General features: G+C 42.1%; 1 protein-coding gene across 7 annotated transcripts in view; it reads right to left on the bottom strand.

Annotated features, from left to right (window-relative positions):
• MGAT4A (alpha-1,3-mannosyl-glycoprotein 4-beta-N-acetylglucosaminyltransferase A) overlaps positions 1-27,783 on the bottom strand; it is a 150,914-nt gene that overhangs the window by 91,287 nt on the left and 31,844 nt on the right. For 3 of the 7 annotated variants that reach the window (XM_070236127.1, XM_070236126.1, XM_070236125.1), the window contains one exon: positions 8,043-8,359. In XM_070236127.1, the coding sequence (XP_070092228.1) occupies positions 8,043-8,136 (94 nt within the window). In that variant the 5' untranslated portion in view covers positions 8,137-8,359. Of the gene's footprint in view, positions 1-8,042; positions 8,360-8,481; positions 8,716-13,085; positions 13,250-27,783 lie in introns of those variants that run through there. The other 4 variants (XM_023618602.2, XM_070236122.1, XM_023618604.2 and 1 more) reach the window with 4 other exon arrangements.

Below are 27,783 nucleotides of genomic sequence, written 5' to 3'. Positions count from 1 at the left end.
TATCTAAAATGTCAATTTCCAACAAAAATTATGAAACATGCAAACAGGAAAGTATAACCCATACACCAGAAAAAAAAAAACCGGCAGCAGAAATTGCCTGTGAGTGTGACTAGATGTAGGATTTAACAGGTAAAGCAGCAATCATCAATACACTCTCTGAACTAAAGGAAAGCTTCACTAAAGAAGTAAAGGAAGGTATGACAAAGCTGTATCAAATAAAGAATATCAATAAAGAGATAGGAATTTTAAGAAAGAACCAAATGGAAATTCTGGAGTTGAAAAGTACAGTAACAAAAATAAAAAATTCACTAGAGGGCCTCAACAATAGATTTGAACTAGCAAAAGAAAGAAGCAGCAAAAGTGAAAAGAGATCAAGAAATTATGTAAGCAGAAGAAAGAGAAAAAAGCATGAAGAAAAATGAACAAAGCCTCAGAGAAACTTGGGATACCATTAAGCATACCATTATATATATAATGGGAATACCAGAAGGAGAGGAGAGAAAGGTGGGAAAAAATCAAAGAAACAAAAACGAAATACTTCCCAAAGTTACTGAAAAATAATAACGTACACATCTAGGAAGCAAGACCCACAAACAGACATATCATGGTAAATATGATAAGAGTCAACACCAGAAAATCTTAAAGAAAACGAGAAAAATGGTGCATCACTTACAAGGGAACCCCAATAAGATTAACAGCTGACCTCTCATCAGAAATAACGGCGGGCAGAAGGCAGTGAGTAACACGAGGAGCTCAAAAAACAAAAACAAAAACAAAAACAGAAATCCTGTCAACCAGGAATCCTACCATCCAGCAGAGCTATCCTTCAAAAATGAAGGTAAAATACACATATTCCAAGATAAAGAAACATTGAGAGAATTCATTGCCAGCAGGCCTGCTCTACAAAAAATACTAAAGGAAGTTCATCAGGCTATAAGCAAGTGATCCTAGACAGTGATTCAAATCCACACAAAGAGAACCAGTAATTATATAATTATAACAGACAATATTAATGCATATGTTTTCTTTCTCTCAATTGATTTAAAAATTGTATAAAATATGTACAACGTATTATTGAATATTACACGTGGAAACATATTTGTCAATAACTACACGTGGAAACATATTTGTCAAGAACAGCACAAAGGAGGCAAGTGAGAATAAAGCTGTAATGTGCTAAGGAAATAGTAACAGATGACAAAATAATAATTATAACAATGTATTGTTGGGTTTGTAACATCAACAGATATAATGTGTGCAATAATAATACCACAAAAAAGGGGGGAAAAGGAATTGAGTTAAATAGGAGCAACATTTCTATATATTACTGGAATTAACGTAGTATAAATCTGAAGCTGATTCTGATAAGTTGAGATGTACATGGTAAATCCTAGAACAATCACTAAAATATACTCAAAAAATAGTGAAAAAGGTTATTAATGAATTAAAATGCTACATTAGAAAATATTCAATCAATGCAAAAAAAACGTAAAGGAGGAAATGAGGAACAAAAAAAGACACGAGACATACAAAAAACAAAAAGTAACATGGCAGATGTTAAGTCACACTATACCAATAAAATCAAACGTGGATGGATAAACAGTCCAATCAAAAGACAGACATTGTCAGACTGGATTTAAAAAGCTGTATGTTGTTTATAGGAGACACACTGTAGATTTAAAGACACAAATAGATTGAAGTAAAAGAATAGAATAAGACATACCATACAAGCAGACACCACAGAAAAGCTGGAGTGGCTATACTAATATCAGATAAAATAGAGTTTAAAACAAAAAACATTACTAGAGTGGGGCTAGCCCCATGGTTGAGTGGTTAAGTTCACATGTTCTGCTTCAGCGGCCCAGGATTTCGCTGGTTTGGATCCTGGGCTCAGACATGGCACCACTCATCAGGCCATGCTGAGGCAGTGTCCCACACAGCACAACCAGCAGGACCACAACTAGAATATACAACTATGTACTGGGGGGCTTTGGGGAGAAGAAGAAGAAGAAAAAAAGAAGATTGACCACAGATGTTAGCTCAGGTGCCAATCTTTAAAAAAAATGTTACTAGAGATAAAACAGGGAAGATTTAATAATTATAAACATACATGCATCCTATAACAGAACACCAAAAGACATGAAGCAAAAACAGATAGAAATGAAGAGAGAAACAGACAATTCTACAACAACAGTTGCAGACTTCAAGACTCCACTTTTAACAATGGATAAAACAATCAGACAGAAGGTCAACCAGGAAACAGAAGACCTGAATAGCACTATAAACCAGCTGGACCTGACAAACATCTATAGAACACTCCACCCAAAAACAACAGAATACACATTCTTCTCAAGTGCACCTGGAACATTCCACAGGATAGATCATACACTAGGTCATAAAACAAATCTAAATAACTTTAAAAGGATAAAAATGATATCAAGTATGTCTTCTGACTATGATGCAGTGCAATTAGGAATCAATAACAGGGAAAACCTTGGGAAACTCAAATATGTGGAAATTAAACACCACTCTCCTAAATAACCAATTGGCATAAGAAAAAAAATCAAAAAAGAAATCATAAAATACTTTGAAATGAATGAAAATCAAGACAGAACACACCAAAACATACAGGATGCAGCTAAAGCAGTGCTTAGAGGGAAATTTATAGCTGTATACACCTATATTATGAAAGAAGAAAGACCTCAAATCCATAACCTTACCTTCTACCTTAAGACACTAGAAAAAGAAGAGCAAACTAAACCTAAAACAAGAGGAAGGAAGGAAATGATCAAGATTAGAGCAGAAAGTAATACAATAGAGAAGAGAAAAATAGAGAAAATCAAGAAACCAAAAGCTGGTTATTTGAAAGATCAACAAAAGTGACAAACTTTTCGCTAGTTTGACCAAGAAAAAAAAGAATCAAACTACTAGAATAGAAATGAAAGAGAGGACATAACTACTGATCTTACAAAAATAGAAAGGATTATAAAGGAATACTATGAACAACTGTACACCAACAAATTAGACAACTAGATGAAATGGACAAATTCCGAGAAAAATACAAACTACAGAAATTGACTGGAGAATAAACAATCTGAAAGGACCTGTAACAAGTGAAGTTGAATCAGTCATCAAAAAACTACCCAAAAGGACTGCCCAGGGCCAGATGACTTCATTGCTAATTCTACCAACCATCCAAAGAAGAATACCAATTTTCCATAAACCCTTCCAAAAAACAGAAGAGGAACACTTCCCCTATCATTCTATGAGGCTAATACTACCTTGATATCAAAATCTGACAAATACATTAAAAGTACAGAGCAATAGCCCTTATAAATATGGATGCAAAATCTGCAAGAAATACTAGTAAACCAAATCTAGCAACATAATAAAAAGAATTATACACCACGACAAAGCATTATTTATCCTAAGGATGAAGGGTTGGTTGAGCATCTAAAAATCAGTTAATATATCTTATCAATAGAATACAAAAGAAAAATCACTCAATAGACGCAGGAAAAGAATTTGACCAAATCCAGCTCTTTCGTGATAAAAAACACTTGGCAAACTAGGAATAGAAGGAAACTTCCTTCACTGGAAAAAAGTAATCTATTTAAACATCACAGATAACATCAGACTTAAATGCAAAAGACTGGCTGCTTTCTCCTTAAGATTAGGAACAAGACAAGGACATTGACTCTCACCACTTCTATTCAGCATTGTAATGGAGGTTCTAGCCAGGAAAAAGGAAATACAAGGCATTCAAATTAGAAAGGAAGAAATAAAATTACTTCTATTCACAGATAGCGTGATCTTGTATACAGAAAATTCCAAGGAATCTACTGAAACTTGTTAGAACTAATATGTTCAGCAAGGTTGCAGGATAGACGATCAATACACAAAAATGAATTGTATTTCTACACACTTGCAATGAAAAACTGACAAAGGAAATTAAGAAAACAACTCCATTCAAAATACTATCAGAAAGTATAAAATACTTAGGGATAAATTTACTAAAAGAAGCATAAAACATACTATGTAAACATACAGAAAAACTGTTGAGAGAAATTAGAGATCTAAATAAATGGAAAAACATCCCATGTTCATGGATTGGAAGACCCAACACCGTTAAGATGGCAATTCTACCCAACCTGATCAATAGATTCAATGCAATCCCTATCATAATCCCAGTTGGCTTTTTTAAGCAAATTGACAAGCTGATTCTAAAATTCATATGGAATTGCAAAGGACCCAAAATAGCCAAAACAATTGTGAAAAAGAAGGATAAAGTAGCAAGATTTACACTTCCCAATTTCAAAATTTACTACACACAACAATAATCAAGACAGTGTGGTACTACCACAAGTAAGATCAATGGAATAGAACTGAGAGTTCAGAAATAAATCCATACATTTGTGATCAAGTAATTTTCAACAAGAATGCCAAGACCATTTAATGGGGAAAAAACAGTCATTTCAGCAAATGGTCTAAGGACAACTAACCACCTAGGTACATGCAAAAGAACGAAGCTGGACCTTTACTTCACACCACATACAAAAATGCACTTAAAACAGATCAAAGACCTAAATGTAAGAGCAAAAACTATAAAGAAAAAAACACAGGAGAATCTTCATGATCTGGCAATGGATTCTCGGATACAACACCAAAAGCACAAGCAATAACAACAACAAAAAATAAACTGGACTTAATCAAAATTAAAAACTTTTGTGTTTCACAGGACATCATAAAGAATGTGAAAAGACAACCCACGGAATGGGAGAAAAAATTTTGAAATCATATATCTGACAAGGAACTTGTATCCAGAATACATAAAGAATTCTTATAACTTAATAATAAAAAGACAAATAACACATTTTTAAAATAGGCAAAGGATCTGTTAATAGCCATTTTTCCAGAGAAGATATACAAACGGCAAATAAGTACATAAAAAGATGCTAGACATCACTGGTCATTAGAGAACTACAAATCAAAAGCACAATGAAATACTACTTCATTACCACTAGGATTAGTAGAATCAAAAAGCCAGATAACAAGTGTTGTCTGAATGGGAATGTGAAGAAATCAGAACCTTTGTAACCTGCTGGAGGGAATGCATAATGGTCCAACTGCTTTGGAAAACAGTCTGGCAGCTCCTCAAATCATTAAACGCAGAGCAACCATACGACCCAGCAATTCCACTCCTAGGTTAATATTCAAGAGAAATGAAAATACATGTCCACACAGAAACATGTACACGAATGTTATATCTCCCTTAGGGAGAGATCTACGACTGCTTGCTCAGTCTTGCTGGACTGTGCCTAACCAAAGTAGGAGGTTCATTAGGAGAGCCCCACCTACAAATGAGACATGTAATTACTCTTGTCCCACTCTCACAACACTTGCTTACAACTTTCCCAACTTGTCCACTCCACATAATTGGAATTCTGCCTCATTTTTATGTGAGAATCCTGTATACTTTGCTGAAACTGGTACCCTGGCCCAAACTCTGGCTTCCCTGGCTGGTTTCCTGACACCCTTCCCAACTTATGCCAATCCCATGGACAAGCCCATGTATTCTTTCAAGTGGTAGATGAAGACCTATGACAAATATGATAGGAGCTGCACTGTGACTACCAGTTAAACCTTGAGACAGTCTAGGACTCCTATGTGCCAGTCATAATGAGCAACCCATAATCCCAAAGCACAAATACTCTACACCCTTTCAGCACTTTGTAGCTGAATACGCAGCTCCTTCTACCTGACATGCCCACTGTCCCCTACTCTGCCTGGCATTGCCTTCACATTTATTCTTCCTCTGTGAAGTGACTCAAGAATTAACAGCCTCTGTCTCCACTCTGCCTTGGTTTCCTCATCTATACAAAGGGAGTAATAATAGTTCCCAGGGTTGTTATGAGGACTAAATGAGATAACATATAACATGCAACATGCTTATAACAGCACAAGTCCTGCACTCTGTTATTGCTTCTATCTCAATCTATCTGACAATATCATATTTGTTTACATGCATCTTCCCCTACCAGTCCCTGAGCTTCTCAAAGGTGTGAAGTTTCTTATTCCTTTTCATATTCATAGCATGTAATACAGTGCTAGGCACAGGAGAGGTATAGGAAAGGGACCAAAGAATGAATGAAAAATAAAAATTATTAGTCCAACAATGTCAATGATCACAGAAATCATGTTTCCAAAATACAAATCAGAGCACAGGGTTTATGGGTTTACTAGAAGTGAATATCTGAAATCAGACCTGCTCTGGAAAATCCAAGTTGTCTGATTGTCAGAACGATCTGGAAAGAAACGAAATGCTCAGCAGTTAGAGCGGTTACATAAATGATAGCATTAAAACACAAAGGACTTTACATAACCATAACAGGGACCTCTGTTGATACCTCAAAGAGTGGACAAAATAGGAAGCAGAAAGAGAGAGCAGAAGAGTATGCATGAAAGATTACAGAGCTGTTCAAAGAGAGCAGATTTTTTGTGTATGTATCTAATACCACGTGGTGAAAGAAGCTTTATATTTTTTAACTTAATTTTAATTCTAAAGAAAGCTTAATACAAAATAATAATAATAATAATAATAATAATAATAATGCTTATAATGCCTTTACATAAGAAACAAGGTAAATGGAATGGAGATTCCAAAACTTTTCATCTCTTAAATAAGCTGCAGTGAGAAGAGTCAAGTTTCTCCATTAATATCTCTCCCTGAAAAGATAAGTTTCCTGATAAGAAAAAAAACCATCTACTCTTCTTATGGTCAATTCTCTTATTTCCTAAGCAGACTTCTAAGGCCAGTCATCTGTTTTGTTCACGCCGCAGACAATCAGTAGTTTAATTACATTAGTATCCAAAGTTCTTCCCGAGTAAGTCTTCTTCCTTTGGTACAACTAAAAAATGAAATCTAAAATGTATATCTTTGTCCACAAAGAAGAAAGGTCTTCATCAAGTTTTTCATTCATTTTTCCCCAGAGATCCCCCTAAAATTAGAGCCCAACTCAGAGAAAAAGAAAACCATACTTGCTCAAAGCATACAGCATGTTTTTCACTTATATCAGCTTATTTTACACATATACATACTCACACAGACATATGCATATCTCTATATATGTATCTATACACACACAGAGAAAAATTGAGTCATGAATCCATCTTTTCAGTTATCTTCATATGAGTCAATGAAATAATCCCAGCAATCGTATCTTCAAATAACCAGTTGATGATGACTAACGTGACTAACAAACCAAAGATGCGTGGCTCTCAACACCTCCATCCTTCTTGGCATCAACATTTCTTAGACTAGCGTAAGTAAAGGAGACAGGTAAAAAGTGTGGGTAGGAATTTACCCCAAATATTTTCTCTCACTTCTTCAAATGAATTTCTTTCAAAAAAGGCAAAAAACTGCATTATCCCTGAATATTGTTCCAATCACTGAACGAATAATCTTCCTTAAAAACACAGTTCAACAGTCTAAACACAATTATTTTAAAAAATATAAATGTTCTAATCAGAATTTCTCCTTCCCTACTTCATAAATACTTTTGCTTAAAGAGCAATCTGTCAACACATGCAGTTTAAATCATTAACTACACAGCACCAAATCAGTACAATCAGCATGCAGATTTCATGAGGGCAATGATTATGCCCTTTCAGGCGTTTTATATAACATCCAGTATAAGGAAGCTTATTAAACATTTATGATGTTTAATAATAAAAATAAAATGCCAAAACAAAAGTCTTTATTATTCAACTTGGCTGTCACGTATAACATAAACCCCTGATCAGGATCTGTTTCTCCAAGTGCAATTAGGAGAAACTGAAAACAAACTCCATTCAAATTAGAAATTCTCTATCTTCTCTGTCCAAGCATGGTTTCACTTTTGTCAGAAAGAAACTGCCAAGCCACCAGCAGACAGCATGCAACATGCAGATTGTCGGGATATTTATCCTAAGCATTCATGCACCATTTACAAAGCAAAAAGCCTACTACATTTCACGTACATTTTTGGAGATATTTTCCTTACCTTTCCCATTTTGCCATGTAGTATACCAAGATAAAGTAAGGAACGAAGTGATAAATGCTAAAAGAGTGGCTACAGTTCCATTTCGGAGCCTCATCTCATTTCACCATCACACTGGTTCATATGTTTATGATGATAAACAAGACTGTTCCCTTTTTATCCTGAAGTCAACTGAATCCAGTACTCTTGGCTCTGGGGCAATAAACACAATCAATAAGAGAGGTTCATTTCAGACACTCTGCAGAACAAGTCCAGCAGCAACACCATTCACACTTATTATTCAGGATCGTCTTCACAGGTTGATGTCTCAGGTTTTCATCCTATTCAAGAGGAAAAGAGAAAGAAAAATTTGTTCAGTAATGCCTAATATTGGTTTCTTCATTTATCAGCTACCGTTATAAACAGACTTTTGGCTGGGCTAAACTGTATCTATAAACATTACCCCCATATCCAAACTAGTCATTTAATATACTAGAATGATATGGTTCTTCTCCTCCAGGCAAAAAGCTTCAAACTACATCCCCTCCTCATTGGTTCTATTTTGCTTGTGAAAAGAAAGTTATGGTTACTTATTTAAAGGGGAAAGTTATGGGGCTCATTAAACATATAGAAAGCCACAGATTCCAAGCTGAGAACTCTAATGATCACACAATGGTTCCTGAGTAACATAATCTTCACTCTCCTGAGTTTCCCTATTGCACAATAATAGTGTTTCAAAAATTTTAAGAGAGGCCAGCCCAGTGGTTAAGTTTCCACACTTTGCTTTGGGGGCTCAGGGTTCTCAGATTCAGATCCTGGGCGTGGACCTACACACTGCTCATCAAGCCCTGTTGTTGCCGCATCCCACATACAAAATGGAGGAAGACTGGCACAGATGTCAGCTCAGCGACAATCTTCCACAGGCAAAAAGAGGAAGATTGGCAACAGATGTTAGCTCAGGGCCAATCTTCCTCACCAAAAAAAAAAAAAAAAGAAAAAGAAAAATTAAGAAAACTGACAGTCTACAATATATAAAGGTCAAAAGACCTGGGTCCTAGATCCAGCTCCATCATTACTTACATGACTTCGGGTACATCACTTATGTCGGTTTCATCTACAAAATGAGAAAACAACCTGTCCTGGCTCCTCTTTCACGTTATCTCATAAATAATAAAAAGGTTACAGTTATTACTGCTATTTATCATCATCAGAGAATGAACGCAGTTTTTCCAGTGATTAACCTACTCCCAGGGTATAAACTGGGAATATTCAGGCATTTAGAAAATGCAGGGTACTGTATGACCTACGACTCATCACTTAGCATTGCTTTAACTCAGGATATCCAAGAGATCACCACCCATGTAATAAAGCTGTTGAGAAAATGGAATGAAGTAATTAGAAGTACTTAAGCATAGTCTCCTAGCATATAATAGATTCTCAATGAATGTTAACTGTATTAAAAAAATAAAACCGGGGGCCAGCCCCGTGGCCGAGTGGTTAAGTTCACGTGCTCCGCTTTGGCAGCCAAGGGTTTCACTGGTTCGGATCCTGGGCATGAACATGGCACAGCTTATTAGGCCATGCTGAGGCGGCGTCCCACGTAACACAACCAGAAGGCACTCACAACTAGCATATACAACTATGTACTGGGGGGGTTGGGGGAGAAAAAGCAAAAAACAAAAGAAGAAGACTGCCGATAGTTGTTAGCTCAGGTGCCAATCTTTAAAAAATTTAAAAAGTAAAAAAATAAAACCAAACAAAAAAACTGCAGCCAGCCACTGGTTCAGTTTGCTCTACGTGGCAGGTCTCCTTCCCTGGGGGCATGTCAGGCACTCTGAGATGTGCAGTGATTCCTGGTGGCCTCAAAGGGACGAGATCTACTTGGCAATATACTAAACGACACTCTAGTGGGGTGAGTTAATGCACCTCCAGAAATGTCTAACAAGCCCAAGAGACAATTCCCTCAGTATAACATGGCTGATTAAAGGAGCCATTTGTAGGCATTCAGAAATGACCGTCTCAGTACTTTGTAAAACTGAACATTTTCTAGAAATCTCCACTAGTGAAGAAAGGTCACTAGAACGTAGAATTAGTAATAATAATGATAGACATACAACTCACTGAGTGTTTCCTATATGCTAGGTCCATTAGACGCTTTAAACCTTCACAAAATCCTATGAGACAGGCATTATTAATCCTATTTCACACACAGGGAAATGAACCCAGATAGAGAACCCTAATTTTAGGACTTCAAAGTCCGAGCTCCTACCTAGCACCCTTTGCCTCTCAAACTAGGCCACCTGCACCATGGCAGTATGAAGAGAAGGGCCAGGAATATTCCAAGTCTCAGGTGGCCTGGAGAATCTTCCTGGGGTGTTACTATACCCAACAGTTTAAATGTCAATTTTTAAAAATTTTATATTCTATAACAAACATGGATGTATTATGGAATAAGCTGCAGAATTCACAGGAAATTTCAGTTTAAATTTAAAACTTTAAGCAAATTTCTCACTTCCTGTAGCCTTTGGCTAAGCCCTCCCCTTCCCCACACACAGCCCCATGCATGCCTGTCAACCCCCGAGCCAGCAGCTCTAACTGTGTTGTAATATTCTACGGGCACCGAACCCCTACTTCCTTGCTTCCTCTTACTATCCGAAAACAAGGAACACCAAAGATATTCTCACTTACAATTTATCATTGTTTTGTAAAACCAAAGTTATTCACCTTTTATAGTTAAGACAAGTTAATATCAAACATGCCATGTCTACAGCTTAGAATTTGAAATCTTCATGGTGAAATCCTATAATTTTAACTAAATTCCAGAAAGTGCCTAATATATTCTTATATCAATAAGCACCCAATGAGTTCTGATTATAAGAAGACAAGTGATAACTCAGTGAATTACATAACCTGGAATTTTAATCCTGGTGTGGCATTAGATAAAAATACATATAACTTTCTATTGCTATACCTAGCCCTACCTTACTTCAGGAAGGATTCTGTCCCAGAAAAAATCTAAAAGTATAACAAGTTATTAGAGTAAACATTCAATTAATAATCATGGGGAAGTAGAGAAGCAGATAATCATAAAATAAAGGATATTTTAAAATACAGTTTTATTAAATAGAAACAAAGCCCACATGATAAAATTCAGTATAAATGGATAGAGACAATTAAAAGTGAATGAACTCTAAAATCAGAGTAGACTACACATATACTATTGATAATACATGAAGTTTTTAATAAGGAATATTAAGTATTGGATCCAGGAAGTTATTAAGCTCTGGTTTGAAAAAGTACTTATAATGAATTCTACTAACAAATAGGACCTGAAAAATTCCTCAAGAGAAATATGAGAGCATTTTACTCAGTAAGAATGCAGTCATACATTTTTAAATAGGGTTTCCAACCTAACGAAGTTTAACTGCAAAGTACAAGTGAAGACTCAAGACAAGAGCAAAACTAATGATCTCCAGGCTCTTAAACCAGGAGAGGCAGTTCAAAGGCTGGACTGACTGACCACCTAAAGCAAGAGACGAAATGACCCATATTTTCATCAGTGTCCACATTTGCAAAAATTTTAATCTAACACCTTAATACTTTCTGAGGCTATCACTTAGCACATCTGAATCTTTAACAACAAAAAAGGTAGTGGCTAAAATTACTAGTCACCTTTTCCATCCTGACAAAGACGAATGGAACTCTCAACTCTAGATCTCAGACTGAAAAAATCTGTGTTATTGACAGTCCTTTAAGGGCTGCAGTCCCACATTCATTCTTAGATACAAAACCTTTATTTTAAAGTGTTCTTTCAAATATTCAATATGTTCCCTGGATGAGAACACTTTGCTGAACATTTGGCATATTTCTTAATTACCATCCCACAGACAGGACAGAGGTGCCTGAAGAACGAAAGGCACGATCATGAAATCCAAGACGTAAGCTATATAACTTTATACACCGCAATATATTAAAATTCATTTATTTTACATTTATAATAGGATTAATATTTTTCTTTAATACAGCTTACATAATTCCACCGTCCAGTGCGTTTTCTGATTTACACGTGTGGGCTGAAGAAAGCTATGCCACGATAACCTGCTCATAAAACTATTTTTTAACCGTACAGAAAAAGAAACCACAAAACGCTTATTTGATTCTAAATTTAGGTCTAAATTCAAACGAACGACGTTGTCATTTTTTATCAGAATTCGTAACGACAGCAAAAGCATAAGAGCAAAATATATGGAAAGCATTAAAAACATACACTGTGCCTGCTTATATTTTGCAATTTGGATTGCAATCAATGAACGGGCTTCAGAAAAACACACGCTGCGAGAAATAAAAGCGGGCTCCGAGTGGTATGACTGCCAGCTCATAAAACACGCCTCCGAGATGTCACCTGGTACATTTAGTGGAATCACCTAGACCCAACCTAAGGGTCCCGCTTGCAGCTTCCTCAACAAGCGGGGAACCGAGGCCTGGGGGGCTGGGCGTGCACTTTCACACCGGACCATCAGGTCTTCACTTAGCAAAATTTGCGACCACGACAGCACGCCTCCTCCGCCTCGGCAGGAGCCGCGGCTGCCTCTGCGCCCGGGACCGCCTCGCCCGGGCCCCACCTGCCCGCGGCCCCCTGGGGGCGCCGACTCGGCGGCAGGCGTGGGCCCTCGGGCCGCGGGCTCCGCGGGGAACTCTCCCTCCCCCTCCGCACTTTGCTCCACTTTGCCCCAAAGTCGACGAGCCCCGCTGCGCCCGGGAGCGCCGAGAACGCGGCAGGCGCCCGGCGGGCCACCGGGGTAGCGCGCGGCACCGAGGGGCTCGGCAGCGCCGGAGCCGGTCTGACGGCGGGGCCAGGGCACCCGGCCCGCGCCCCGCCCCGAGGCCCAGCCCGCGCCCCGAGCCGGCCCCGCAGCAGCCGGAGGCGCGTGAGCTCCCGGCCGGGCCGAGATGCTGGCGGCTCCGTTACCAGCAGGTGGATCTCCCGCGACCCCCGCGCCTCAGAGCCCTCAGCCGGCGCCGCCCCTCAGTCCCGCGCCCCTCCGCGCGGCCGCCCAGCGCCCCCACCTCGAGGCCGCCCGCGCGCCGCGCCGCGCCCCGAGCCCCTCACCCGCCGCCGGCGCTCCCTGTCCTGCCGCGGCCGCCGCCGAGGCTGCTGTGGCCGCCGCTGGCGCTGCCGCCGCTGCCGGGCGCCCCGCCTCCCCGCCGCGACTCCGCCCCCGCCACTGGAGCGCCGCGGCCGCCCCGCCCCCCCGGCCCCGCCCGCGACCCCGCCAGCCATTGGCCGCTGGGGCTGCGCGCCGTCCACTGGGCGCCCCCGTGCGGCCGAGCCGCCCGCGTCAGTGGCCCGCCCGGCTGTCATTTAGGGGCGCCGTCTCGCAGCCTATATAAGTCTCGTGAGATCTCCTCCCCTTGGTTTACTGTCACAGCCGGATCTGCGGCGGTGTCTCGCCCGGTCTCCCGCCCGGTCTCCGGTCCCAGGCTCGGGGAGCATGTCGTCTCTCTGCCGCCCTGCCGCCACATCTGGCTTTAATCCTCCCCGGCGTGTGCAGAGGCAGCTCAGACTGCCAACAAAAGGCCCCGGGAGCCCTCGGCCTCCGCCTTGGCGCGCGACCCGACCACCCCGGACTGCCCCAGCCCGGCCCCTTCCCCCAGCTGCAGGTCCCGTGCCCTGGACATCCTGCCTGGGTAGCAGTCCTGGTGACAGGTCCCGGCAGCGGCTCCCGCCCTAATCCGACGGTGGAGTCCGAGGCCCCGCGGTTCCGGGCACCTCACTTTCTCTCACCGTCGCGACATCCCTAGCGATAGGCGTCGTTATCCCCAGTTTAATTTACCAATGAGGAGACCGGGACTCAGGGAGAAGGACTGGCTTAAGCAGCTAGAAAGAAGAGCTGTAACTAGGATTTAAATACAGTTTGAGTGCTAAAGACTCTGATTTTTCCACTACATCACGCTGTCCTGCCCCTTTCTCCTGAGCCCCATGTCCTTAATTATCACCATTTCATAAGGTTTGAGGTTAACTTCAGCACCAAATAGATAATCATCTAGAGAAAACCTGCGGTGTCTGCCCCTGTTTTTCTTAGTATCCATATGTACTATGACTTGCGTTAATAGAAACTACCATAGGGTACATCATTTTTTGGGTACTTACCATATGCCAGGCAAGGTGCTAAGATTTTAACTGCATCATCTCATTTAATTCCCATTTTTCATGAGGAAACTGGAGCTCAAAGAGGTTAGAGAATTTGCCGAAAGTCACACAGCAGGTAGGTGGTGGATCTGGATCCAAACACCAGAGATGTGTTGTTTTAACCGCTACAATAATTCTCACAACAACCTGCAAGTTAATATCTACAGGGAATTGGGGGCCAAAGATCAAGGAGACGCCCTTGTTCCCGCCTAGCTCCCCAAGTAATAAATAGGTTCCTTCGGGGCAAAGAGTAATACAAAGATTCAAAACTCTTATAGACAAACATCAATCAGAATGGTTTTTTCCCCCTACAAAATTCCTTAATTTTTGTCTCAAGATAACAGCAATTAATAATCAGTTATGACATGCATGGGTTTCTCAGCTCTCCCATGGTGAGATTTCTCTCCGTTACTGTTGAACTGTTTTAAAGGTCCAGGAAGAGATACATTATTCCCCTCCTCCCATGGTCCCCCACTGATTTAGGGGGAGCAGACAAAAAGAGGTCTGTCCACTATAGAAGAGCATGAACAGGACTTAGGCATGACAGCCAGGATAAGTTTTCTCTCTACTTTGAGGGCCTGAGAATCAGATTTCCCGTACTCTATGACAAAGACATTTCCTATTAGCCAGCTGGCAACAGATATCATGACCAGATGTAAGCAAAAAACACTGAGACCATTCCGGGATACCTCCTCTGATATGTTGTTTGATATATCTTCCCTAAAATATCCCTTGGGAATGGACAATCTTAGTCCTTGTTATACAGTGCTCTTAATGACAGACAAGCAAATTCCTTCTTGCAGGTGAAGAAAGCACTGTCATTGACAAATGATGGACAAAGCCGCCAAGCCTTGTCCACAAGATTGGCCAAAAGACCAAATAGCACAGCTATCCCTGTTTTACAGAGGAAGAAATTGAGGCCCTGAGAGATTAATGTGGCAGACACAAATAGTCATTTAGGCAGCTAGTAAATGATCAAACCAGAATTCAAATCCAGATTTCTTTGATTCCAGAGCCGCTACACCATTCCACCACACTACCTCTCTGCTCATGCCTTTGGCATTTGACAAAATTTTGTTCAATGGATGAATATTAGAAAAGATATGTTTCTCTCCACTTTTTTTTGTCTTGGCGAGGGAAAGAAATGAAAGCATTCACAAACACTCTGTAAGCAGAGGCATATGTCAGAGGAGAAAGGAAAGCCAGGAAGGATGAGCTTCAATTACAGACTCCCTGGGCTTATTCAGGAAGACAGCAGGAATTCCCCCTGGATGCTGGTTAGTGGGTAAACCCACAGTAGAAGACAAAGAGCAAGTAGAAAAAACACAACTGCCCTCCTTTTGGGGCCTTTTTGAGAGTTTGTTGCTACTCCATGTGGTAGCGGAAGGGCAGGTTTTAGAAAAAATCTGGTGATACAGTTAAACTTGTCACAAACCATTCACATTTCAGCTCAGGAAAGTCTGGATTTCGGTTCGTTGCCCTAAGAAATTGGAATGGCACAGAACACATACCTCCAAGGTATAGGTTAGAACTGGTTGATCATTCATCCTAACTTTGCAGAGTATATGATCCTGGATTTTCCAACTATCTCCATGGTATCTGTTCAATAAATAATCAAAGGCAGTCATTCCAAACCCTACTTACTGACTCCTATTTCTTTTTCTCTTTTTTATGTTTACCTGGATGATTCTCCTTCTTTATCGTTCCTTTTTTGTTCCTTCTCTACTCTGCAGTGTCTTTCTTTTGCCTTCTCCAGGCCTTCAGCTCTCACAGTCAGTGGAAATGGGGGCAGTGCTTAGGCGAGAAGTTCTGCCTGTAACTTCACCATTCTATATTCTGTCCCCAACAAAACTGCTATGTCGTGGTTGTCCTTTCCACAAACATTTTCTGAGTGGTGATGATGTAGAGGCAGCTGGCGCCTCACCATGGGGTACTCGCAGACTAGTGAGAGAAGTGGGTAAGGAATTAAACCACAAGACAGTGCCACAAGCTCAAAGTACTAGGACAGAAGATAGAATGGGGCCATCAATCAGATTCCCGGGGCAGGGAAGTCTTCCTGGAGATGACATCTCTCTGAGCTAAAAGCAGAGTACACACAGGAAGCTGATCTTTTCCTTTTATTGTTTTGACAGTGAGTAGTTGTTGGTGGGGCCATGCCTATAGCAATCAACTTCTAAGAAATCAAGCACAAGGTCTTTAGTTCTTTTCTACTCCAGTCCCCTCCATGCATTAACAATCAAACTTGAGAGGCCAGGCCGGTGGCGTATTGGTTAAGTTTGCACACTCCACTTCAGCGGCCCAGGGTTCGTGGGCCCAGATTCCGGACACGGACCTATGTACAGCTCATCGAGCCATGCTGTGGCAGCACCTCATATACAAAATAGAGGAAGACGGACACAGCTGTTAGCTCAGGGCTAATCTTCCTCAGCAAAAAGAGGAAGATTGGCAATAGATGTTAGCTCAGGGCCAATCTTCTTCACACACACACACACAAAATTCAAACTTGCGTCACCTATGAGTGTTTATAGATGTTGTGAGTCTCATTTCTTGGCTACTAGCTCAAATGGGATCTTTTTTCAGACATAAAGGCTTCAAGAGGAATCACGTCAGGAGTTTCCTCCTGGCTTTTTAAAATGGCTCCTGTAGAGATGTTAGGTTCCCTCTAATTTTACTTGCTAAGCATGCGCTCTATCGCTGTTGTTTAGAAGCTATAGCAGAACTAGGACCAGGATGGGCAATAAAAGCTTATTAACCCTTTGTTAACTGCAGAGTGCTTCAGACACAGTGTACACACTGTTACTGTTGTGTAAGCAGACAGGTGCATAAGGCCCAAGAAATTAATGAGAGAGAATTCAAATAGAACCACCGACCACATTTAATGTCTAACTCTAGGTGGACTAAGGTTCACCCAGATGAAGGTCAGCAGAGAGCTAAATTATTTTTATTTTTTATTTTTAGACATCCTCCCCACACCTTTGCTCATCTCTATGTGAGAGAACCCTTGAACAATGCCTTTCCTTTTCATTCACATTCACACTGTTCAGGTAGATGTGCCTATCAGCTTACTCAGACAAAAGCCGGGCTGCTTGGCTACATAATTACGGAATTATAAGACCTTACCATACTTAAGTGTTGTGGCCAATGGTGTCTACATGTGTGTACAAGACATTGCTAAAATTCTTCAGGAAAACCTCCAAACAAAAAGAATCCGGCCATCTTACTGGGAAATGGCGCCCTTCCAGGTATTGTTAGAAAATTCAGCAATGCCTCTTGGCAGCAAAAGTCTCTGCGTGATTGTTTAGGAGGTTTGGAGGCATCATTCTTCCCTTCTAAGTGACTTAGGCACACCATTAAAGCTGACTCACTGGTTTTATTGTGTTTGACGTATACTCAGAAGGCACCGTAGAAGAGAATTGTGTGCCAGAGAATTACAGAGCTTTGGGGATTTTTTCTTTTTCTTTTTTTCTTCCTCTGTGATTTTGGAACTTGTAAAAGATGCTGCATCAACAGCCCTTCATCTGAAATCCATCCATGCATAAAACCAATTGGCAGTTCAACTGTGCTAGTCTAGCACTACATTTCAGATAGGATAAAAACCTTTACTTGAGTAATATACCCAGGATTGTGACTGACAAACATTAGGCCATTTGGAGTTATGGGTATCTGGACAACAGAATTTATGTCACCTTCTTCATAGCCCCTGTATTTCTTTACCATCTTTTATAGCAACTGAACATACCCCTACAAGTAGGCATCTGTATCGACCAGGGACCAGTCAGAAAAGAAAAAAGAAATTATTCTCAGTATTTTGGACAGAGGGAATATTATACAGAAGATTGGTTGCAAAGGTGTTGGAAGGGCTGAATGAAGAAGAAGTGGGGTAAAGAGCAAAGAGGAAGCAGGATGGATACCCAAGGATCAGAGACTGCCAATGTCCCTGGGGTGGACACTGTGAGCTTGCACCTGCTGACGCACTATTGGAGAACTGCTGTCATTGGTTCTGGAACCCTGAAAAGGTGCTGCCTCACTCCAGGAGGTTGGAGAGAGGAATCACACAGCCCCACTGCTCTTGCAGCTATTGCCAACAACCTCCAGCAACTGCTACACTGTTGGAGGCAGAAGCAGGAAGCTTTTCTACCTCTTCTGCCTTCTGATCTCCTACCAGTGTCTCCTACTTGCAGATGCTAACAGAAAGCCAGCTCCAGGAAGCCCAGGAACTGTAGCTACCTCACTCCCAGCTCCAGCATCAGAGAGCAGAGGAGAGAAAGGCAGCACATGTGAGGCTAGCGACAAGGGGTAAATAACCAACCCCATGTCAGGATAAAAAACCATGGTAGGCATTCTTTACAGCGAAACCAGAGGCTTGTCCTGGAAACATGAGGCAATGGAGAACTGTAAGCCTGTCAGATCTTTCCACTCCAGTGGCACTTATACAAACTCTAGAAAACACCTTTCACATTCACATCGCTCTTAAGAAAGACTGTTCACACACGGCAGCCATTCACAACACTGTCACTAGTAAAGAGAGACTTTTCTATCAAACAATGATGCTCTATTGAGCTGTTATGTAATTGGCAGTTTAGAAGACCCAGGATTGTAAAATGTGCTCTCAATTCAAGGAGTTCACAGTCTAGTTTTAGGAACACCCCAAATCCTCCTCATCTCCTGCCTGCTCACCATTAGAGCCACATTCTAGCCTCTGCCCCTCAAGCCAAGAGCCATGCCTTCCTGAACCACTCCCTCCCTTCCATGAAGGGGCACATGCAGTTGCTTCTGGCACCTCACTCCCCATCCTCACTCCACCACCCTCTTTGGGTGGCTATCATCCTTCAAGATTCAGCTTGATGCCGTTTACACAGGAAGCCTTCCCTCACCCCCAAGCCTGGAGAGGGACCCACTGCACTCTGTCTCTACTCCTTCCAGTGGATTTATCACACTGTAGCATTACTCTGAGTTTCTAAGCTGATATTAGAGGAAGGGCAAGCTTCAGCGAAGGGTCAGAACTGGGGCTGCTGGAACCCTCCAGCTACAAGCAGCCTGGGATGTGTTTTATTAAGTGAAAAGAGCTGGCCTGCACGACTATAATTGCTGACTTATCTGCCTCATTCACTCAGCTGTTACACTGCTTGAGGGCAGGGACCGTCTTATTCATCAATGTATGGCAGGAACATGGGAGCCACTCTTCAAGCATTCATTGACAGCATGAAGAAGGACTTTGTGGAAGAGGACACACTTGCTCTGAGCCCTGAAGAATAGCTGTAGTATTTGGGCAAGTGTAGGGAAAAGGAAATAAGGATTACAAGAGAAGGAGCACACACACAAAGAGGGCAGTGCACATTCAGTGTTCATAGCACCTGGGTAGGAGGGGTGAAGAGAGGCATCACGGGAAATATGGCAGGTCATGGAAACTGTGCAGCAGAGTTTGGACCCCAGGCTCTGGCAAGAGGAAAGCACTGAAGATTTCTGAATAGAAAAGCAATGTTATAACAAAAATATTCAAAGGTAGAGGAGTCCTTATGTCATTGATACCAGCTAGAGAGTTGGGGTAATATTTTCATCTGAATGAAAAAAAGTGAGTCTTATGATCGTCAGAAAATTTTCACTGTGTCACTACTATATGCCCCATCTACATACCTCTACTAGAAGTGCTTAGTAAATATTTGCTCATTGCTTTGGTTTCACTTCCTACTTTAAATTTTACATTGGTCTGGAATCAAAATCACAAGGCTAAAGATAAGATAAAGGAGAGCCTAGAAAGACAGTTCTCTTCACAAAATGAATGTTCTGATGTTAAATGTCTCAGAGGCAACTGGAAATGCCATATCACTTCAGAGATGAACTGTAGTGAGAACTAAGGTGTCTCTTCAGAGAAAAGAATCTTCCAGAATTCTGAATACGCCATTCAATAGAATTGTTCAAGTCAGACTTTATATAAGGAGTTTGAGAAGGAAGAAACAGCATAAGAAATCAAGACTGTCCTCTGAATATAAAACCTTGGTGCATGGAAGTATCAATAAAACATTCCAAGACAATCTCCACAGAGTGCTTTGTAAAATTAATTTTTTAAAAATTCTCTAAAAAGTTTTTAGACAGCAATTTGCTTTGTGTACTTAACAAATGCTTATTGAGGGTACATCCTGTGAGAGTGACCTGCCTCTGGAGTTCAAATCTTATCCTGGAGGCCAGGGGGATGTCAGCAAGTCCTTCCCAGGTTAGGGGGCAAGAGAACGATTTAAGAGAGGTGCAAAAAACCTGAACACAGTTAAGTGACAAACACAGAGCCTCATTCTAGAGGAACTCAAGTCTTGTGCCAGCTGGGTTCCTGCTCCTTTTCCCCTGGTTCCCCAGGCCTGGCTCATAGATGCGAGCTATCTTCTAGCCAGCCAGCCCACTTTCCTCAGACATGACTTCTTTCACTGACCCCGTCCTTTCATCACCAAGACTCTTTTGTTCCTGTTTGTTTTCCCCTTAAGGATTCCATGTTATCTAAAGCTTTTGCACACCAAACAAGCTAAATGTATTGGGTAATCATTTTCCTATTATTAATTAAATGATACATAAATATTCAGACAGACAGATAGAAGTACTGATTCACAAAAATGAGATGGCCGCTCAAGGATGGCAAGCCTTTTACAGACTAGCTGGTGTCCCAGGATACAGGGCCCTAACACTGGGACCCTGCCTTGTAGGGATGATTTATTTATTTATTTTTCAAGTTTTTGGTGAGGAAGATTGGCCCTGAGCTAACAACATCTGTTGCAAACTTCCTCTTTTTTTTTTCCTCCCCAGAGCCCCCATACATAGCTGTATATCCTAGGTGTAGGTGATTTTAGTTCTCCCATGTGGAATGCCACCTCAGCATGGTTTGATGAGCGGTGTGTATGTCCACGCCCAGGACATACACGCCCGAACCAGCAAACCCTGGGCCACTGAAGTGGAGCATGCGAACTTAACCACTACAGGTCCAGCCCCTGTAGGGGTGATTTAAACTGGACTGAGACCAACAGAACTCATCAAATCTCTTCTTTGAAGGCCTTTGAAACGTGCAGTCTCATCCAGTATCACGGCAGAAGCAGAAAGACAGAAGATGGAGCAAGCAGAAGCCATGAGCACAGAGGAAGCCAAAAGGTAGGGAGGAAAATATAGAAGACAAGTGAGTCTACGAATGGGTAAGAAGCAGTAGACTGAGGGAGAAGCAGAGACTGAGTGGTTGAGGCTCCAGTGAGGCAGTTGCTGGAGCTGACCTTGGGGCTGAGCTGCTATGGGACGACGGGATTGTCTGCTGCTGGGCGGATAGCGACAGACAGACCTGAACGTGTCCATGAGCCTACGGGTTTGGATTCCTGCTCTTCTCAAAACTTAACCATCACATGACCCTGTATGAAGAGCAGAGCAGAGGGATCAAGGGTTCGAGGAAGGCTGCTGGGTCTTCATAAATAAGACTTGATTGTTTCTGTGAAGGGCCCTGAGCTCTTACAAGATCACATATGCAGATTCAAATGCAAAACCTAAAACATTGTGGAATCAAAGACATACCCATGCTTTTCGGATTATCCACGGTTTACATTATGTGCCCTATTATTCTATAAGCCTGTCACCCATTAGTTGAAAAAAGAAGTAGATAATTACACTTATTTTCATTCTGAAACTTGAATTTAAGACAATTGGGCATGGATTGAAGGAGTAGAGAGGCCAAGCTTCCAAACCTGATCAAGGCAGCCAGAGACCCAGCAAAGCCAAGGTTTGATAAATGTGCGACATCGATATAGAGTCTGAAACCCTCATACAGAGGTCAAAAATGATCTATTTCTAACAGTGGTGATCATCATTTCCCCGTTCCATTCATTTTCCAAAAACACAAGATCACACAGATAAATCCTCTTGCATTCCAGCATTCATTGGAACTGCCTGTGTGATATTATTTTTTTATCAGTTTTCTAATTTTCCAACCTGAATCCTATCTCACTGGCCACATTTATGTTGTCATTTAGCACTAGAAGAGAGGGCGATATTCAGAAATACTGGGGAGTTAGACTCTGAAACTTCTAGCAAGATGTGGATTTGGCACCGCGGGCTTATAATGAAAAAATATAAGAACTGCTCCCAGCTAATGGAAAAATAAATTGGAATTGTATTGGAAAAGTACCCAAAAGAACTTGCCTCAAATGAGAATTGAGTTTTTATTAGAAAAATCGGATAAGAGTAAAAAAAAAAAGAATTTTCCCTCCAATCATCAAATGGTCCTTGTAATTTATTGTTTTACTGCCCTCCTATAAAGAAACACTACACTTTAGTGTCTGTCAAATGCTTTTGTAATTATGAAAGTAGTGTCAGCCCAGCAACCTGAAATAATTTCTCCTTTCGAGTGAAAGCTTCAAGCTTGCAGTGAAAGTACCTGCGCCAATTTCTTCACCTTCTAAGCACTAAAGGAAAAGTCATCATCTTGGCCTCCACAGAGAACAACAAATATTTATGAAACTTCTTCCTCGTGGATTTTAGCATTTGCCTTGGTTGCTGTTTGACCATATATCCTCTTTCTTTCCTGTTCGACAAACGTTTACTGAGTACTTCCTGTTTTCTGGGCACCAAGCGGCATGCAGCACACACAACTGAACACGGCTCTTCCATTTTTCTGGAGCGCAGGGTAATGGCAGGAATATAGCAAGAAAAGAGGTTGCACAGAGAGATTGGGGTTTGGGGTCAGTTTTCTCGTGGGGAGATCTTGGGGGAGGCTTTGGTGTTAACATAAGGAGTTTGGACTTTATTCAGTAGCTAATGTGAAGTCATGGGATGATTCTGAGAGTGGCCAGTCAGACCCGTGGGTCAGGAGATGCTCCTGATGGAAGCCCACACAGTGTGTGGCAGGAGAGGGAGGGTGGATCTTCTGAGCAAGAGCTAGACAGTCTTGACTTAGGCCTGCTGAGGGGACAGCGGAGAGGAGGACAAAAGTGGCATTGGGATTTTGAGCTCAGTGATGGGGCTGATAGGAGCCTTCCAACCCAAAGCAGAGATCACAGTGGAGAAGATGTCTAGGTGGAAGATGACTTCAATTTCGGCTCTGCTGAATTGGAGTTAAGAGACATGGAGATGTTGCTCTTTGGCAGGAGTGAGAAATAACCATTAGAACTTAAGAGAATGATCAGGTGACACCAGCAAGATGAGGGGTAATAGAAGCCATGGGGTTTACCAGCTAGGTCACTGGCCACCATTGTGTGAGGGACACTTAAGTGGAGCAATGTCAGCAAAAGGCTACGTGGCTATTTGCCAAGGATGAGTGAGAGGTAAGGAAGGGAAGGTGGAGAGCCTGCCTATGCTTTGCAGGGTGGAGGGAAGACTTTCTGGTTTTGTTTCTAAGACCAGAAATATTTGAAGATTAAGAAAACGGGGAACTAATTGATGAATCACCATCTCCCCCATAACTGGCTACATCCTACTGAGAATTCCCTTTTGGACTTGCCAGCTTAGTATTCCCACCCATTCCCTGTGCGACTGCTATGTTTCTGTAATTGCAAATAAGAATGAAATAATAGTAAATAGAGCTAGCATTCCCAGAACAGTCACATTCTGCCAGGCTAAGAACTTTATACGTATTAATTAATTTAATCTTCACAACAGCCCTAAAAGATTGAGACTCTCATTTAGCCTGTTTTTTTGTTTTGTTTTTTTTTTCTGAGGAAGCTTAGCCCTGCGCTAACTGCTGCCAATCCTCCTCTTTTTGCCAAGGAAGACTGGCCCTGAGCTAACATCCGTGCCCATCTTCCTCTGCTTTATATGTGGGACACCTACCACAGCATGGCTTGCCAAGCGGTGGTGCCATGTCTGCACCCGGATCCGAACCGGCGAATCCCGGGCCACCGAAGCGGAACATGCACACTTAATTGTTATGCCACTGAGCTGGCCCCTTGTTTAGCCTGTTTTACACATGAAGAAACTGAGGTAAGAAACATAAAATAACTTGCCTAAATTCACACAGCTAGGAAATAGCTGAGCTGGGATTCAGCCCAGGCAACCTGCTGGAGTCTGTGCCCTTAATCCTGATGCTAGCCTCCCCCAACCACTGCAAAGGTATAAAAGCAGTCCTAGGAATTTTGCAGAAACTAAACACATCATAGAAAGCTTTCAGATATTCATTTTATTTATAGACTGGCTTATTTTTAGAGAGTGACACAGGCTAACTCCAACATCACTTGTTTCGGTGCACACAGTTGTGTAGGAGAGCTGAAAAATCTGCCAACATCATATATAAGCCTAGAACTGAGGACTCCTGGAACTAGGAGGAACCCTAAAGCCCCTCTGGTCCGGTACGTTCTTTCACATGAAAAGAAACCACCATCCAGAGTGTCAGAGTAGCTTGGCCAAAGTCTCACATCACAGGCTAAGGTCCAGCTATGACTGGAACCCAATATCCTGAGTCTTTCTGCTGCACCCAGAGGAGCTGGAGGTGGAGGAGACAGGGGAGAGGGGGTGCAGTGAGAGAGCAAGGAAGCAGCAGGGTGAGGCTGCACCCCAGAACTTAGTTCAGGGTGAGGGTGAGTGGCACTGACCTGTGCACAGGCTGCAGCCCACCTGAGGCCTTCTCCTGAGAAGTCGCCCTGAGTTTGCATATTCCTTTCAGCCATTCAGCATGACTCATATCCTTTCTCTTCCCTCTACCCCCACCCCACCCTTTCCACCCCTGGGTCTTATACTATCTATGCCCAGAAGAAAGTGTTGATGAGGCCTGGCACACAAGTGCTTAATGAATGTTTTAAAATTAATTGATTGATCCACACGAGTGACAATTAAAAGGAGGAACATGCAAAGGAAAAGGAGCTCCATGGATGTCTCCTTGATCCACTAGGAAAGCAAGAAGATAACCTCAGGAAGATCCTCTTAGATCCTACAGAACAAGAACACGTGGTCTGCAGCAGTGTATTGAACTGCGCAGCACTGGTACTGGTCCTTTTTAGGATTTAACACTGAAGCTCCTGGCATACGAGCTGTAGTTGGTAACTTTCACCTTTTAATGGCATTTCATCTTGCTGCCAACAGGGATGCAGCATGTGAAAACACTAAATGAGTGTCTCTTGCAAAAACAACTTTCCACAAAAAAACGTACTGTGCAAACACGGCTGCTCCCTAAAAGGCCCTACACATAGACCAAAGAACAGAAAGCACATTTTGCAAAATGATGGCCTCTCCCCAGACTGTTACAGCTTTCTGGGGGGTGGTAAATCTCATAGCAGAGAGAGAAGTTATTACTATCCGATGATCATCTTTTGCATTCGGCTTGGAGATGCAGCATATTTTGAGGCCATTCTATTTGGCTAATTAAGTTAAACGACTTAAGGAAAAGACAAAAACACTTGCTTTTCACATAGAAAATATGACTAGTTTCCAGCTTGAATTTGAGAGTATGCAGAATAGGCAGTTATTTATATGGGTTTGATTTTAGGGAGACTGGGCGACTCCCAGCAAAAAATACTTTTCTTGGTGATTCCCTGCTGCCTGAACATTAGCAGTTGGTTACGGCTTACCAGGTTAAGGATTGTTCCTTTGTTAATTATCTTGATCTTGGTAATGGTTCTACCGTGTATACGTATATCAAATCATGTTGTACACTTTAAATATATACAATTATATTTGTCAATTATTCCTCAATAAAGTTAAAAAAAAAACAGAGTGAATGCTCCTGGAAAGGACACTGTGTTACACCAAGGCTGCCACAGGACTGTAGGCCCAGATAGGTCATCAAAGTGGGTGACAAGAGCCAGGGGTAATAACATTTCTGGCTCAATCACAGTTATGAATAACGGCTGCGCTCCATCCCAGAGTCAGGGAGGCAATAGGAAGTGGTGGGGGCTGGGTGAACAGGAGACTACTCAGCTCGTCTGAAAGGGCAGCCACTACACAGCCCCGGCCAATTGCTGCCTGTTGCGGATGGAGGCCCAGAGCAGCCAGATCTGCTTTTTCAGAAGAAGCTAAAATTCTAATTCTAATGTTAATTACCCTGTTACAAAAGAACAGGAAGACCAAACAAAACACATTTTCTAGCCTATCTGGCTTGTGGACCTTGACTTCCAGCCTCTGTGAAAACTTCTTAGTTATCTCTGTCTTAATGTGAACCAGTGGATCTGATCCTTAGACTTAGCATGAATCCAGGATTTCCATTCACTATACGTGAATATGAATATGTGGTATGTATTTTAATAATGTTTGGGTTGCATATTAGAATATATGTTATATATTATATTATACATTTATATTAATATATTAAGTAATTAGGCCATGGCCTAGTTATATGTGACACTTAGAAGCCCACTTTATTCTGTAAAGTAAATATGACATTGGCCACCTTGCAGGGATGTTGTAAGGGTTTATTGCGTACATTTTTTTCCATTCTGATTGAATGTCCTGGGGGAGCTACCTGACATCTGGAGCCTCCCAGGTTTGATATTCGGTGAAAAAGCTTGTCCATAGAGCCAGAGGAAGGCATATGGGACAGGGCTCAGGGGACTGGTGGGCATGGGAAAGTTGGAAGCAGCCGCAGAAGGGAATGCCAAAGACTGGACACGGTTTCTCATCTTCAGCTCTCATCTCTTCATGACTGGCTGAGCCTTTGAGAACTCGAGTGTAGCGCAATGTCCTCTCCAGGAGCATCCACCCTCTAAGATTGGATAAAGGATGAATAGAAAGAGTGCTTGGAGGCAGGGAGGGGCTGGGGAAACCACACCCCAGGGCAGGAAGTGGCCCCAGTGAGCTCTGAGGGTGCGTTCTCCCACCATGCTTTGCAGCCTTAGGGCACCTGCAGCCCTGCTGCGTCCCTAAGGTCTGCCCTAGCCCAGACCTGTCCAGATGCTGTGGTAACCACATCATGATCAGTTTAACAAAAGCAGGGTATAGTCATTGTGTACAATATGATTCTAACTTCATAAAAAGAAAAGGTGTCTATACAGATGCAAGTATGGAAACCATCCTGTGTGGAGTACACCCAAATGTGGGTGGTGGGGAGGTTGCTGGGAGAGTTCTAGTTTTATCTCTATGCTTGCCAAATGGACAGTTTTTCCCATGACCCACAAACTCCCAAATCCAACAGTTAGTCTGAATTTCCTGCCCCTCTCAGCAGCATTCAGCTCTGCTGGGCCCTTTCTGAAACTCCCTCTGCTCATGCTGTGCACAGCATTTCACCGCTGTGTGCCCCTCCTAGTTTTGAGTAAATGAACCTGAGGTCCAGACCTCAGCCCAAGGCGCCTCCAACCTCTTCCTTCCTGAGTGCTGTCACCCTTTCTGCCAGTGCGGTCCTCCAATCCCATTCTGCCCCCAGCCGACCTCTCAGTAAGCCAGCATTCCGAATCAGGGCCTAGGGATGCACCTTTATCTGGTTGTCCCACTGTTGTAGACCACCCAACACGGAACAGACCCAGCCTGGGCTCTCTCTCAGTAAATGTTAGGGAGCAGTTCCCGTCCTTTTTCCCTTTCTCAGACCAAACTCATCATCTTTCTCCAAAATACATCTTCTCCTCCCCGTGTCCCCATTTGAGGGATAGTATCCTCTTGCTCACAGCAACTGAGGCTGAAATCTCAGACTCAGCCTTG

This window comes from Equus caballus, chromosome 15, assembly GCF_041296265.1.
Source record: "Equus caballus isolate H_3958 breed thoroughbred chromosome 15, TB-T2T, whole genome shotgun sequence".
Classification (NCBI taxonomy): domain Eukaryota; kingdom Metazoa; phylum Chordata; class Mammalia; order Perissodactyla; family Equidae; genus Equus; species Equus caballus.
Note: the sequence above shows the minus strand (reverse complement) of the source record. Positions and strands in the feature narration are given on the sequence as shown.